At 46.2% G+C, this 15,841-nt stretch overlaps 1 protein-coding gene across 1 annotated transcript in view; it reads right to left on the reverse strand.

Annotated features, from left to right (window-relative positions):
* Window positions 1–15,841, reverse strand: part of faf1 (Fas (TNFRSF6) associated factor 1) — an 82,117-nt gene that overhangs the window by 48,480 nt on the left and 17,796 nt on the right. Inside the window, exons 3-6 of the mRNA XM_048975877.1 lie at window positions 14,592–14,638; window positions 10,620–10,861; window positions 7,359–7,450; window positions 6,698–6,789 (exon numbers count right to left, since the gene is read on the reverse strand). Coding sequence (XP_048831834.1) covers window positions 6,698–6,789; window positions 7,359–7,450; window positions 10,620–10,861; window positions 14,592–14,638 — 473 coding nt within the window. The remainder of the gene's footprint in view (window positions 1–6,697; window positions 6,790–7,358; window positions 7,451–10,619; window positions 10,862–14,591; window positions 14,639–15,841) is intronic.

A 15,841-nucleotide genomic window follows, 5' to 3' on the forward strand; every position in this document is an offset into this window, starting at 1 on the left:
AGCAGAAATATATAGATGCACATTATCTTGCAATACTTTGAAGTGCAGTGCGGTGCAAAGCATGCCAGTAACTGCATTATTAGTCCTGCTGACCAACCCTGCAGTGTCATATTTAAGTCGGCCAATTGCGGAAGGTGGGAGAGATCGGATCAAACGGAAAAGTTCACCTTAGAGACCCTGCACGGTGATTAGGCGTCATCGGACATCATACTGCCAAAATACTTAATCTGTAGTATACTGCCAGCTAAACAGTCCCTCTACTAGGGTTTAATACACGGTGTGTTTGGTGGGGTGGGGAGCATTCTTTTCAGGTTAGACCATTATATTGTGCTCCCCGGTTATCAAATACCTTTGGAAAGAGGAGAAATTAAATGTTTCAGTCAATGTGACTCGAGGAGGGGCCTTTTCCCCCACTATGAGGCGCCAGGGCAACCCTGACAGCAGGGGGATGGGGAGCCGCAAAGGCGGTCAAGTGATCAGGCTCCGTCAGGCATACGGCCACATTTAGATCAAGGGTATAGTGCATTTCTGGGCAGCCGGGCCACAGCAACAGATGGCTCCAAACCCGAAGGCAGATCACTTTAAAGAATTAGCGGTCATATTGATATAATACCCATCATTTTTTTCCTCCGATGAGTGAACGAGGAACAATTGTCGCATTTTTTAGCGATAAAGCGTTTAAAAAACAGAGCATTAACAACAGATTGGTTTTACGCTGAGATAAGCCTCAATTCGCAAAGCGTGTCCCCGAGGCTCAGAACGACCCCAGGTACCTGCCAAAAATGGGGGCCTGCATCCCCCTCCCCCCCCCACCAAAAACTGAGATCCAACGGCTCGGCCTCTAGATGACGCAACTTGTGGGCGGCACCAGGTCCAACGAGGCCAGGCACAATTGAACCGTTCGAGGTCAGTCATGCTTCCCAGGATACATGCCTAATTCAAGATGGCGGCCTTCCATGGCGGAGATTTCCATGGCCCGTTATTCTGTCCCAAGACTAATCAGCATTTTAATTGTTAATAGTTTCCACTGCTTGGTTTGCCAAGAGACAGCCGGCATCTGTGGCGGAGCCTGAACTGTATCTGCACTGGGATAAACTCTGGCAGGGGGAACGGGGGGTGGGGGTGGGGCGAGGGGGGGGGGTGAAAGGCACGGAATAAACACCAAATGTGTAATGACTCATTTGTATTTTAAAGTCTGGGTTCAAATTAAAATAACCTTAAGTAAACAGACATCTTGGAGGCAATGGAACTAGATGAAGCATATTAAATTATTCATCAACCTCTATTATTTATGCAAGAGATTAAAGCTTACCGCACACCTTGTTGTAGACTGTCAGTCAACATAGGCGACGGGGAAAAGGGACAGTTGGGCATCCGAGAGCGGATTTCTGTAGCGAGCTGGGAAGGGACGCTCGCACAAAGTCCGCCGGTTATTTCAAACCAAACAGAGGATTAAAATGGGAGGGGGCGGCTGTGGAAATAAGTGTGGAACAGTTTGATTAATCTGTTTGGTTTAGGTATGCGGAGATATGCAGGCAGGAAACTGCACGGCGCTCTTCATCTCGCCCGCAGCATGGGCGCCGATACGCTGCCTTCCTGAGACGTGCCAGATGCCTCGTCCCCATCGACGCCGGTACGGTTTTGCGGAGCGGTATACCGCGCGCTGAAGTGATCCCAAAAAAGTCCGGGACAAACACGAGCAACTTGGAACGCGATGCGGAGTTAACTTAAAAGGTCTTAGGGAGGCTGTAAGCGGAGAGTGAACACAGTCGTGTAATCTCAAAGTTGGGAGAAAATAAAATGCTTCTCGGCGGAGACTCGACATAGGGGAAATATGACGAGCAAATCTTGGGATTTGTGCAGAACCCACAGAACCTGTTCTAAAAGTGCTAGCGCTTTCCTCCGCCAGCATCACCCCAAAAGCTGCACCCTTCACTCCAGTTACGCAGGGTGGCATTTGGGGCTCAAAAGCATTTCAGTGCATTAACAGTAAGAACCACAAAATTCACCAATAACTTTTCTGGATACTCGTCTCAGTAACTTATATGTAACCGAAACCTGCTAAAGACACAGTAAGCCCATGCATGCGACACTCGGGTGAGCACTGAACACTGAACAGAGCAGGACACATTTAATACTGCTTTAAAATAACTGCAGCTGACACCTGGGTCGTTAGCTGGGCCCTGTGGCGGCACCTGTGCACATGCAGACCTGTCTCACATCACAGTCCTGTACACACGTGTGGATACAGGCACAAAGGCTTGGTGAACTGAAGATGCACCATTACGTCATCTTTGTAAATAAGAAAAGAAGTAAGAAAAAGGCATGTTCACAGATACAGTTAGCATGCTCGGATCTCACAGCAGCAGACAATTCTGGGGGGGGCATATCCACAGGGCTGATTCTCCAACACTTAAGATTGATGAAATGAAATAAAGCACCAGGCTGCAGTGGAATCTAAGGCAGAAATGGACACCTTCTTAAGCCTGACACGTATTTAACCATCTATTAAAATGTGCCTTAAATTCATGACTTATCCCCTAATAAGCAAGAGCTTCAGAAATGTTTTACGTAACCTTATTGTTCGGTGCTAAAGAGAGTGAGGTCACAGCGATCATCACTTAAGGCCCCCCCCAAAATAACCCATTCAGTGGCTGCACCCCCCTCCCCCCCCAACTCTAACAGGTATTTATATCCCACTTGACAGGAGCGTGGGGACGAGGGGGCTTTGACAGCCAGGGAGCGGCGGGGTCCTAAGAGCTGTGCGGCGGAAGCAGCAGTTATTTTTAACGGCAGCGGGAGGCTACAGCACCAACTGTCGAAGCCGACAGCAAGGGGGTCACGAGACGTCCCGGCGACGCGCCCGCAGACCGAGCCAGAAATATCTTTCTCTGGGATAACGAGCAACTAGAGCTGCGAGGGAAAAAGAAATCCACAACAGGCAGAGCGTGGAGAGCTATGGGCACGACCGCAGAGGGGCGGACCCGGTATCTTAACAGTAATTCACCGACCATTCTGGCTGAGATGCTATGGTTCGATACCCAGGAAACATGAGCGCAAACACACTGCATACTGACGTCTACCGCAGGTGTGAAACCGTACATTTGGCACCAATGTTAGAAGTAGGGGGGGAGAGCTGTATTGAAAAGAAAAAAGTGACAAGTTGACCTAAATGAGAGCAACAGGGCTAGCATGTATTGCTGAGTGTAGCGCAGTGACATTCAGATGCTCCGTGTGACGCGGTGAGTCGTCCCTCCCCACTGGGCTCCCCACTGAGGGCAGCCGCCAACTTAATCAACACACATAATTAAACACCACACCCCCCCCTTGCTATGAGTGACCCAGCAAGCACTTGAAACACTTTGGCTAATAAGGACTTACAGATCTGCCTGCCTGTACCCCTCTCGCTCTCTCTCTCCTTCTCTGTTCCTCCCAGTCGACCCCCGAACCCGGGAAGGCTCTGTAACGTTCCTGTAACGCCATCTTTGGTATCCACCATCACTAAAGGTTAACCAGCCAGGTTGCCGGCCACAGTCAGGCAGTGGACGAAGAGATGCACGGCGCCGCCGATACTAGACTGTCAGAGGGCAGAGCTGGCGAAGTCTCCCCCGACAGGGAAACGTTGGCCTCATCTGCGAGTGTCATCGCAACAAGAACCACTAATCAAAACAGTCCACCAGAATCTAAACAATCACATAAAAACTCATTATTTTCAGCCGTTTTCCATATTGAGTTTTTGGGGAGGGGACATGCAAAAATTTAGTATGAGTATTTAGTCGCTTAATAAAATTAAAAAGATTACCATCTTAAACACACACCAAAATAAACGTGAGCAGTAATAATATAGTATTAATTATATTACTCAGTATTTCAAGAAAAATCTGGAAAATAACCATCTAAAAAGATGCTTAAAGGGTCTTTAAAAATTTTTTTAAATCATGTAAACGTGTGAGATCAGTACTTTTGTGGCATGTCAACTGAAGGCATCCAAATTTATATATAAAAAAAACAAGCACCAGAGGTCAGCTCATAGCTTTTATTTTGAAATGGAAATTATGTGCTCTCATTTTCTCAGGAATGTTGATCCTAAGCTGAATGTACCAAGGCTGACAGCTTCTATTAAACAAACACACACCGCCACCTAGTGTTCAAACCTGACCATAATAAAAAAAAAAATATATATATATTTTTTTTACACATTGTTATTTACACATAGATGTGGGTGGAATATGTTGGTCATTAGCAGGTGCCCCCCTGGCAGACAAAGAGGCAGCCTTATTGCTCTATCCTTTGACTACAGCAAGAATTATCCAAATAGCTTCAGCAAGCAACGTCGTATTAGCTGGCCTGGATGACAAACAGGTACGATCTCTGATTTTTAAGTGATGGGGCAGGCTCGCCAAGAGCCGGCAGAGATCTTCATTTTCAGATATTCAGTGAGAGACACACAGTCATGTCACATGTAAGCAATAGTTCTCATTAAACAGAGCAATGGGGCAGACTTAGAAATGGCAGAGTGGACAATAAGGCAGGACAGAGAAGGTTACATGGGCATGGCTCCCACTGAAGGCTCAGGACACCACCAATGCAGGTATTCATCTTTGATGGGACCGTCCATTCATTTCTATGGGCAAAACCCTAATCCTAACTATGACTACCTTGAGCAGTGTGTGGCTCTGCGGGCTAAACCTGTGTGCCTGTAATCAGAAGGTCGCAGGTTCAAACCCCGCCTCAGACTGTGGGTCCTTGAGCGAGGCCCTTAACCCCCAGCTCCCTGTGCGCCGCTACGGGTAGCAGCCCTTCGCAGACAACTTCCTCTATGAAAAAAGAGCAAGTTGTGGGAGGCGTAAAGGCAATTTCCCTACGGGGACAATAAAAGTATCGATTATTATTATTATTATCCCTATACAGCACTGACCTTAACCATAAGTAACCAAACAAAATACAAGACTTTGTGACTTGAATCAAAAAAATAAAAAAGCCAAGATTAAATGAAATTCAATTTCATAACAATGTAATAAACCCTCTGATGTTATTTGACAGCCGAGTTCATTTGGAACCATTTCAGTCATAAATGTTCAATAAACGGGGACGGCATGGTGGTGCAGTGTTTAGCACCGTCGCCTCACACCTCTGGGACCCGGGTTCGAGTCTCCGCCTGGGTCACGTGCGCGTGGAGTTTGCATTTTCTCCCCATGTCGTCGTGGGGTTTCCTCCGGGTACTCCGGTTTCCCCCCACAGTGCAAAGACATGCTGAGGCTAACTGGAGTTGCTAAATTGCCCGTAGGTGTGTGTGTGAGAGTGAATGGTGTGTGAGTGTGCCCTGCGATGGGCTGGCCCCCCATCCTGGGTTGTTCCCTGCCTCGTGCCCATTGCTTCCAGGATAGGCTCTGGACCCCCCGCAACCCAGCAGGATAAGCGGTTTGGAAAATGGATGGATGTTCAACAAACACCTATAAATGAAACCGTGTCACGAGACAGTTTCAAACTGCCTGACACTAATGTTGTCAGCCGCAGGTGGCTGGTTTACACTTTGTGGGAAGAGGTCATATTAAGAGGTAAGACTATTCTTCTGAAAAGTGAACAGAAATGTTTTTTTTTTTTTAAATTCAAGATGAAAGTTCACAAAAACAGTCATAAACTGACAGCCAGCCGTTTCAGATAATCACCAAACACGTCAGGAAAACAACATGCCGGATACAATGTTTAAACTTTGCTGCTAAATAGACAGCTAATATAACCGTAATATTTGCAGCTAACTTCATGACTAATTAATGTTACTTGGTCATCGGCACTTCCACTGCTTCTCAGCATGACTGCTTGTTTTTAACACTTCTTGTGAAGTTCGCTTCTCACTAAAAGTGCCAGATAGAACCATTGTTTTCTAATAGCGCACCCATTTAGGGGGATCCAGGGGGTTGTATTAGCCAGTTTTAATTATTTGGGGGGTTTACCACCCCCAACCCCCCCGGTACTCTACACCCATCCACAGGGGTATCACTTAGTGTCTACTGTAAGTACAGCATATGCTAGCTATTAAGTGGGTTACCACCCCCCCGTAATTTACGCCCACAGTAGAACCACCCCCGGCTCAAACAGTACAATTCAGGTGATGTGACTGCTCACACAGTTCATTCTGTACTGATTTTTTTCCACGACTGGCAGAAAAGTCTTTGGTATCACTGCACAAAACTGACTGCTAGGTATGATGTACCTTAAGTCGTTAGTACGGCAGTCTTAACCCGTGTCTTCCTTTGGCTTAAACATAACAAAATCCTGACTTGCGATGACAGCTGAGAACGAAAAGCACATCACGGAGTTAAAATGGTGCTACGTTTGCGCAATGCAGTCACCACCAGAAGTGCCAATTCCAAAGTCTTTGCAGGGGCCCAATGTGAAGAGCATTCAGGCAGCCAGCAACCATCTTTGGGGACCCTAGACAAGCAGCGACGTATCAGAATAACCAGCCAACGCACAAAATAAAAATCAATTGGTGAAGGACCCATGTGACCCGTACCTTTCCACCAATGTACCATACGGTCATAGAACACCACAAAAATGCTGAATCACAGATGCAGGTTAAGATGCCACAGTTTTCCTGTGAATGGTACAGCAGATTTACTTGAAGCTCAGCCACATAAGGTCAGCTGACTGGAGTGAAGCAGAGGACAAGGACCCAGGAGCGGAGGGCACTCACCTGCTGAGGCCGGACGTTGCTGCATGGGCGATGTCGGGGGTCAAGACATACAGGCTGTTGTTCTTGGGCAAGTGTAAACTGCGCAGGACGGTCTGAACAGGCAAACATAAGGAGGAAGGGAAGAGTCATCATTAGAGGTTCTTGAAGCCCGAAAACAGGCCTCATTACTGGCTAACTGTTGAGACTTGAAAGACTAACAGTAAATCTAGCAAACAAGTAAAATTATGGATACGTAAATGCCAACACATACCTTGCGCATCTGTATGAATGTCTACAAGAGTAAGACTGCTGGATTTCACTTGACATCATAAACTTATCTGTAAATACTCCAAGCTGTTTGTACCCTACATTTGGAAAGCTGTCGTTCACCAGCGGGGGCCGATCTCATCCTGACCAGGATGGCATCTCCAGCATAAACTCACACTACCAGACGTAGATGGGGGCCGATCTAATCCTGATGGGTTGGCACCTCCACCACTAACTCATACTGTCCGACACAGGCGGGGGCCGACCTCGTGCTGACCGGGTCGGCAATTCCGCCGCTAACTCACTCTGTCGGAAACAGGACTGGGCCAGTGCCTATGGCGCTAACTCGCGCTGTCAGACATATGTTGGGGCTGGTCTTATTCGGACCGGGTCGGCACCTCTGCCACTAACTCACACTGTCAGACACGTCTCCCGTCTTCCAGCCCTTCAGGTGCATTTTCGCCATGGGGATCTGCAGCTCTGTCTCGAGGATCTGTTTGATGTCACCTACAGAGAAAAGGAGAGAAGATGAAGTAGTTCCCTCCTCCACCAATAGATGGAAGTGGAGGATGGACACCATTTTCATCAACTGCCCCAGGTTCGAAAAACCATTACACTCTGCTTTTATCACAAAGTACCAAACAATCACTGCACAATACCAACACCCTGAGATTTAAACCTTGCCAAAGCCCAGACCAAGACACCTGAAAAGGCAATTCTGGCAGAGCTGATCCCAGGCAGCTGAGGGCTGCCCAGGTTCCTGCGGAGGCAAAAACAAGGTACAGAACCTCCAGAGATGGCTGTAAGCATGCATCTGCACCAGACGTGTGGTTAACAGGCAGTTCAAAACAGCAACTGCTTCTCAGAACTGGAATGATTAGTTCTTTCATTAGAAAAACCACACTGACAATTCGCCTTACGGTTTCTAAAAAACTAATCGCTTCAATAAACTCAGCCAGTCCCAATGTGAAGCATTGAGGGGGGGTGCAGTTTAGTCTGCATTATTTTTGTCTGCTGCTCCAGACTGTGCCACTCAGACACACGGAGGCCGAAGAAGCGAGATAGGAAATTGTGACACTCCCCGACTATTCCCTGAATTTCCATAACTTACAATAAACAGAAAGACATGCTGTCTTTGAGCCAACCAGCCACAGTATTTTAAATCCATCAATTACAGTCTGCGTGGCTGTGAACGGCTCCCTCTCCCACATTTGATAGATCAACAGCAATTTTACAAACTTTAAATTTAGCTTTTCAAAATGGATGGATAATCTACTCTTAACACCCAGTGAAAGTCATCGTTTCATGGCCAAAGCTTTGAAACTTACATTTTTCTGGCATGTTTTCCTTTTTAGAAGGTACAAGCTAGCAGGTACAAGCTACTGCATACCTGAAGTTAAATGCGCCTTGTTGACAAGCAAGAAGCATCCAGACGGCAAAATAAATCAATAAATCAAGCAAACCAATAACAGCCACTCATGGAAAATATTACATTTTGATGAATGGCAACTCAAACATGCTACAAAGAAAATTCCCAAAAAATGATCAAATCCCCTAAAACTTTCCACGTATGGAACAGACTTGTTAAAATTTCATGATATTCCCAAAATTCCAATACCCATGAGAATCATGTGATGCCAAAACTTTAAAGTTGTATAATTCTTTCATTTTGCAAATTTTAGGGTTGAATGATTATTCAGATCGAAATCAGAATTTGAAACAATGCGATTAACAAATCGCAAAGACTGCGATTTGGTATATGCATTATACAACACATCTGACTCAGGGTTTAAAACTGTCGTGTGAACAGTTTTACAAATCCATGCCGTCCTCCTTGTCTGACTGTCATTCTCACCAATCAGAAGTGTCGTACTCACATGCCAGTTATGCAAACCAAACAAAAGTGACCCAAGGCGACTGTGTATACGCCCACAAACACAAGAAAACCAAGGAAGAAATTACATGCCGAAAAATATTGATTCCACTGCTAAGCTGTACGTAAATTACCGTGTACCTGTAAGTAAAATATCGTGGTAAGAGACCGTTTACAGAAAGGTGATATTATTTATGGAGTGACTATTATGATAGAATTCCGTGGTTGTATACTCGTAATTTAGCTTTGTACACCTGTGCAGCAAAGTTTGTTTACAAAAACGTGTTTCCAAAGTTGCAGATTTGCATCTTCACATTTGCACATATTTTAGAAGCCGCTTACAACCAGGAATCGGAATTATTACAAGTGTACGAATAGGGAAGGAATCCCTTTATGTAGATTTATTCCTGTCCTGAAAGCACATAAATGGAGCAGTATTTTGAAAGTTATGTGAATCCAACCAATACCCAAAACAAAAGTCACGTGATTTTTGACTGGCTGTCATGGCTTGAGGCTCACAGATCCCGCCCACTTGCTGCTCTGTGTCTGGTAATTACAGGTTTACAGAACTTTGGCTACGTGAGAAACCTGGCGGAAATCTCAGTATTCCGTTCAAACGTATATTGAGTTTGTGCACTTGTAATCCCGTCTCGTAGTCGCAACATGGCTTCTGGAAACATGTGCAGTTGTGAAGTTGTAAATCTATTACTTTGAAAACAAGTGTGCAAAACTTTTTTTTTTTTTTGGTAAAGACAAATTTTGCTGCACGGGTGTACTAGGCCAAAATACAAGTGTGCACATCTCTGCGTAAGTGTACAAAACTAAATTTACAAGTACGCAAATCAATTTTACACAACCATGGTATTCTGTCATAGTCACTCCATAATTATTAGAGGTCCATGCTTCTCTACTACATACATCAAAGGACACTAATAAGTTACGCGAACGTGCAGAATCAGCACTGTGGGGAGAGACAGTCGCACTTATTTCACGCGTCTCTTGTACAGAGAAGTTATATAGGATGGAAGATTGCTGTTGCCCACAGCCCATCTGTGGCTGATAAGCAGGGGGGCAGAAGTGAGGTGTGATGTTATTTTGGTTTTAAGTCAAAGGAGAAGGGTGAACCTGCAGAGCTGACAGCCCCAGTGTGTAAACGCTGCTACAGAGGAGGCAATATGTGTAACCTGGCAAAGCATCAGCCTCTAGCTCAGCCTGATTTATACACAGAGTTTAAAGACAGTCACTTGTGCATGATAACTGACGTAAGACACATGACAGTCGTGTAATTCAGCAGTTATGTTTCTGTTTAAAGTAATGCTTAGCCCACATGTGACTTTATTCATATCCCTTTCCCCTTGGGCGAAAAGTAGGCAAGGCAAAATAATGAATAGAAAAACACAAATAAATCTATTACTATATTCCTGATGAGGTTTTGTCACAGCCAGGCCAAATTAACTTTAGGCCAACTTAACACTAGAATATATGCATCAAATGGAGTTTAACCTATACACATTTCACTGACAAATGTTAGAACTACATTATATATTATTGCTGTTGGCTTAAGTCATAATTATTCTTGTTAATTTCAAAACGATATAACATTTAAATGGGACTGTTTTACAGTAACGATTTAGTATTGATAGAGGTAACAGCATCAAAGTCAATATTTTTGATGCTGATCTATTAACAGGTACCGCACCTTATTCCCCGATCACTTAGCAACCTCTCCACTCACATCTGAATTAGACTACAGCTATCACACCCCAAACCTGATGGGGGCATCGATGAGCCCTGGGCCCTCACCCACTGTGCCGGTGTCCTCTAGCACCACCTCTACGGAGCGCTGGCGGTACTCCACGCGAAAGTTTAGCATGCGCGGCTGCCTCTCCACGATGTGCCGCGTGGGGAGGACAGGGCAAAAGGCTGAGGAGGACGAGGAGGTGGACGAGGAGGGCGGAGGAGGAGGGGCCGGGGCCGGTGCCGCGGCTGACGGGTGACTGCGGAGGCTGAACATGCCAGTCGGGGAACCTTCGCCAGAGAAGTTGCTGGAAAATAAAAACACATACAATTAAAGATCTAACAGAGCTTTGCATGGGGCTTCTCTTCAGCAGTACATACATGCAGGCACAAACACAGGGACACAGATTCAGAGGCATTGTAAACCCAGGTTAAACAGCAAAGCCCTTCTGCGGCCCAGCACCGGAACCTTCTCCCCATTTAGCGCTACAGCAAGGCTTCCGCCAATGGCAAAGGGCCTGTCCTTTTCATTGGATGGCCCCCGGCTCCACTTTAGAGGCAGAGAGACAGTGGTGGGGGTGGAGGGCAACTCCATCTCAGTCATTCTGGGGCAGCCACACTGATAGTGCACCAGCAACACAAACAGTTTCCAAAGTTAATGTAAACAGGCTTTACTCGCCGCATAAAATGGGAAAGATCCAACAGACACGCCATTGTCTAGGAGAGGGAGTCGCTCCCATCGCCTCAGAAGGCAGGGGCACAAAATGGCCTCTCTCTCAGACTCCTTCGTTCTCCCTGTCCGGGGGCTGAATTCCCCGGAGCACCGGTCCCACGCGGCAGTAAATAATGTCTTTTCTCTGTCCCGACACGGACAAAGGCGCTTCTCTCTTCCTCGGGGTGCCAGTGGCCAGCACAAACGCAGCATTTATCCCACCGAATTACAATACAAAAAGGTCACAGACGTTGGGCTTCAGGGGGCATCTGGGAAACCGTTAGAAGGGACAAACCAGCCGTTAGAAGAACAACGGTGAAACATGTGTCCACAGCTGGAGTTGGGGGGGGCACTCCACTCCCCCTCCACTCAGATCCTGCAGACACAACAAATACCATCACCAACATACATCTATCTCCCATAAATACTAATCCAGGAAAGGGACATGGGGAGCTGGGAACCTGTCCCAGCAAGCAAAAGGCAAGTCCAGCACAGGGCACAGGGTAGGGGACACCCTGGACAGGAAGCCAAGTCCAGCACAGGGTAGGGGACGCCCTGGACAGGAAGCCAAGTCCAGCACAGGGCACAGGGTAGGGGACGCCCTGGACAGGAAGCCAAGTCCAGCACAGGGTAGGGGACACCCTGGACAGGAAGCCAAGTCCAGCATAGGGCACAGGGTAGGGGACGCCCTGGACAGGAAGCCAAGTCCAGCACAGGGCACAGGGTAGGGGACGCCCTGGACAGGAAGCCAAGTCCAGCACAGGGCACAGGGTAGGGGACGCCCTGGACAGGAATCAAACCCACATTCTAAGAGGGCAATGAGATTGATATCAATGATTAAGGCACTATTAGCGGGCAGATATTACCCTGGCTGTTCTGGGATACAAGGGGTCCTGCCACACAACACAAGGGTTTCTCATCATCGTTGGGAGGTTGTCCCTAAGCCCGGAACCCAGGAAAGGGACAGGCAGATAAAGGCTCAATCTCCCATCGTACAGCCCAGAGGGATGCCTATCGAGGCAATATCCTCAGAACTCGGAGCTGAGCCAAGCCTCTCAGGCAGGCCTCCTTTACTGGCATGTGTAAAACACACAGAGAAAAGAAAATATAGAATCTGTGTCATCAATGGTGCATTAGTAAGAAGCTGTGGGATCGGTAATCTGTTCTTAAAACATGTGCGCTGTACATTTCCCAAATGAAAGCATCCCAGAACAATTACACACTATCGCAGCTCTATGGGACGGTCTGGGAAACATACGTAATATAGCTTGTTTTTTTCCGTTTTTAATTTATAATTGCCTACTGTGTATATGCACAGTTTTGCACCACTGTTTACTTTGCACGAGTCATTGTAGATGTTATTCTTGTGAACTACGCGTATTGTTTTATATATCATCACCCCAGAATTTACTGTTGTGTTTATCATTCAACTGTTCTTTGTTCTAGCTGTCTGATGCAATTCGTTTCATATGTGTGAAATGATGATTAAGTGACTTGATTAGTAATTATGCTAAGTGTCCATCCCTCCCTCAAAGTGTTCTTTCACATGCATCGTTCGCCTCGGCTGATGCAACCTGCCCATGTTTGGTAAACCTGCCATGATTCCTGACACTGTTCCCCTCGACACATTAAGTGATGCTGCAGTGTCTCTGCGGTGCAGTGCGGGCGCCGACTCTTTGACCTCTTCAGATCTGCTCCTTCATGCTGCTTCAAACGAAATCTCACTGTACTTGCACAATGACAATAAAGCATCTTTATCTTTTAAAAACTCCTATATCAAAGATCTAATTGTCTGAACTATTTAATATCTGACACATAGCAGGAACTGGCATTCAACCACATACGACACACCTTTGCAGCTGCGTCTGGGACTTAGTAGCTTCAAAGATGAAGTCCTTTTTCATGTAGTGTTTCTGTTATTTTGACACCCCTCCCCCTCCCACATATTTTCCAAGAGCTGCAATCCTATCACCAACTCCTAGATGGCACTGTTGAACCATCCACAGGCTTTGCAGGCAGAGATGCCAAGGTCTCCGAGTACCCTGCTGGCTATGTTCACCTCGCCGGGGGCAGTTCTATGAAAGATGCCATCCTACAAGTGCGGGCCAGTGCCAGCCACTTCGTAAACTGGGTGGATGTAAATGACGCCGTCGGCTCATTCATAATTATGCCCGAAGTCTCCCCGCGCGCGCAAACACACACACACACACACACACACACACACACACACACACACACACACACAAAACAAACCGTTTAACAGAATGTGAATGGCTTAAATATATTTTCCTTAGCTCAACAGCTCAGCGCATTCATAAGGAATGACCGTTAGGCGAGGACAATGCCCCTCTCAGGGCCTTCCCATCCAGCATCAGTTCACATTTCTGCCTTCCTCTCGTGTTGTACTGCTCTCTGCCACGCATTTATAGCCCTTTCATTATGGGGGTTAGGGAGGCAGGCCCCCCTGTGATCTGGGGAAAAAACCACGCGAAACGTTTCAGCCCGAAGTGAGTGTGCAAATGGGGCGAAGAAAAGCAAAAAACAGGCAAGAAACGCAAGATACAAAGATCAGTGCAAGAAATCATGCGAGAGGCTGTCAAACATGAGACTGGTTTCAGTGCAGGGTTCACCTACCAGCATCACCAAATCCGAACCAAGCTTAAAACCAACCAGGAAGTTCAGGCTATTCTGAGGCCTCCCAGCTCGGCCGTGTCAAATGGCAGTACACTGAATTTTAACCGTGATTTGGCCCCTTGGTAATTTTGTAGTATTTGAGAGATTTTGAAGATGTACCGGTTGAAAACTGAAACCATTAGAATAATATGTTCTGCAAATGTTACCAGGGGGCTTTGATTTTGTGTTGCTGATGGAATCGGCCCTTGGACCCCAGTAACGTACCATCAAATGTCACTGTAACACCAAATGAATATACAGCAATTAGACCATCTGAACAATTGAGTGGACAGAGAAATCATATAAAATTAAGGTCGCTTATTTCACATATTTCATATTTTTTTGGCACAAATATTCTCTTTAAAATTCTCATGACTGCCAAGTGCCATTTCCTAAGCAAATCGAGCTTCATTAATTAAGCAGAACAGGAGCCACATCAGAAAAGAGCAATGTGTTTGTATTTCTAAGAACAGTACATTCTCCCCCTTAATAAACACCTACTTCATTGCCCTTGTTGGGGGAAGGGGAGGGAAGTAGGGAGGGGGAGAGAGGGGGAGAGAGAGAGAGAGAGAGAGACAGTGAGAGTGCGTGCGTGTGTGTGTGTGTGTGCGCGTGTGTGTGTGTGTGTGTGTGCGTGTGTGTGACAGGGTTACCTTTGTAAGATGCCATTTTCCTGTGGAATCACACCATTGATCGCTGCCTGTGAAGAAAGACAAATAGTTAAGACCCCTTATTAAAAAGAAAGTAATTAGCCAATACAAATTTCAGTCACTTTAATTGCTGTTAAACATTAAAGCAAAACTGAGTTTTTCCCACGAATTGCCTAAAGTTTTGACCAAATCTAACCAAACAGTCATTCAAAATGTCACTAAAGGATGCACCATCTAACAAAGATTCTTAGACAGACAGCAAAATGCAGTTGTACAGACATCAGGGAAGTTCAGCTCTATGAAAGGACAGGCTACAGACAATAAGATAGACAATTCAGTAAAGTAAGGCAGCCATTTAACTATGCGGGCACCTCTTATTGCACGGAGAGAGGTAATGTGGGTTGTTCCAGCTACATTAAGGAAGCTACATCAGCAAACATACACAGAAACAAGCCTACCTGGCTTTATGTTCTCCCACAGGGAATTTTACAGTATTTTTACTATACAATGAAGTACCAGCCTACTAAACATAGCCAACATGAAGACAGAACTAGGGGTGCACATGACAGTAATTCATAGACCCATATTTAGATGTTCTGCTGAAAGATCAGCATTTCAGAAAGACCTTCAAGCCACCTCAGCTTCCAGCAGGACTGTTCAGCTTTGTGTTGAGGACTTAAAAACAGGAACATCTTGGCATCTCCCTGGGTCACGCTGCCAGCAGGAAGAGCTGACAGCACTAAGACCGAACACATTTGTGCCTGATAAGCTAGCCCTTTGCTTTGTCCGTTAGCAGTCCTGGGATTACCTGGGCCAGCTTTAAGAGGCGGGGGCATACGTTTTAAGATGTGTGCCATTTTAAACCGCGATCAACACACCTCTGGAACGGGCTCATGGTTTAATCGCTGTGGAGAAATGTTTGCCTTTTGTATTTGAGCTATAAATCAGAAAAAGGAACATTATTAATGGTAAAAACTGTTGAAAGTTTAGAAGAAATACACTAATTCATGCTTACGCACGTGTGTACTGCAAGAAATTCGAAAAACCCATGACTCAAAGCTCCCCTAGGGAAAACAAACAGTGTATGCTCACTGTTACTACAGCTGGGATGTAAGCGCTGGTCCGCTCTGAGCCGCCAGGAACTGCCAAGGCACCGTGAGCACTCCTCTACAGAGGAAAACACCAGCAGTTGGTGACTCATCCTCGCTGGCGGGGTGCGGGGATGGCGATAACAGCCCCTACGCAGACGTCCT

Source organism: Brienomyrus brachyistius, chromosome 15, assembly GCF_023856365.1.
Source record: "Brienomyrus brachyistius isolate T26 chromosome 15, BBRACH_0.4, whole genome shotgun sequence".
NCBI classification, from domain to species: Eukaryota; Metazoa; Chordata; class Actinopteri; order Osteoglossiformes; family Mormyridae; genus Brienomyrus; species Brienomyrus brachyistius.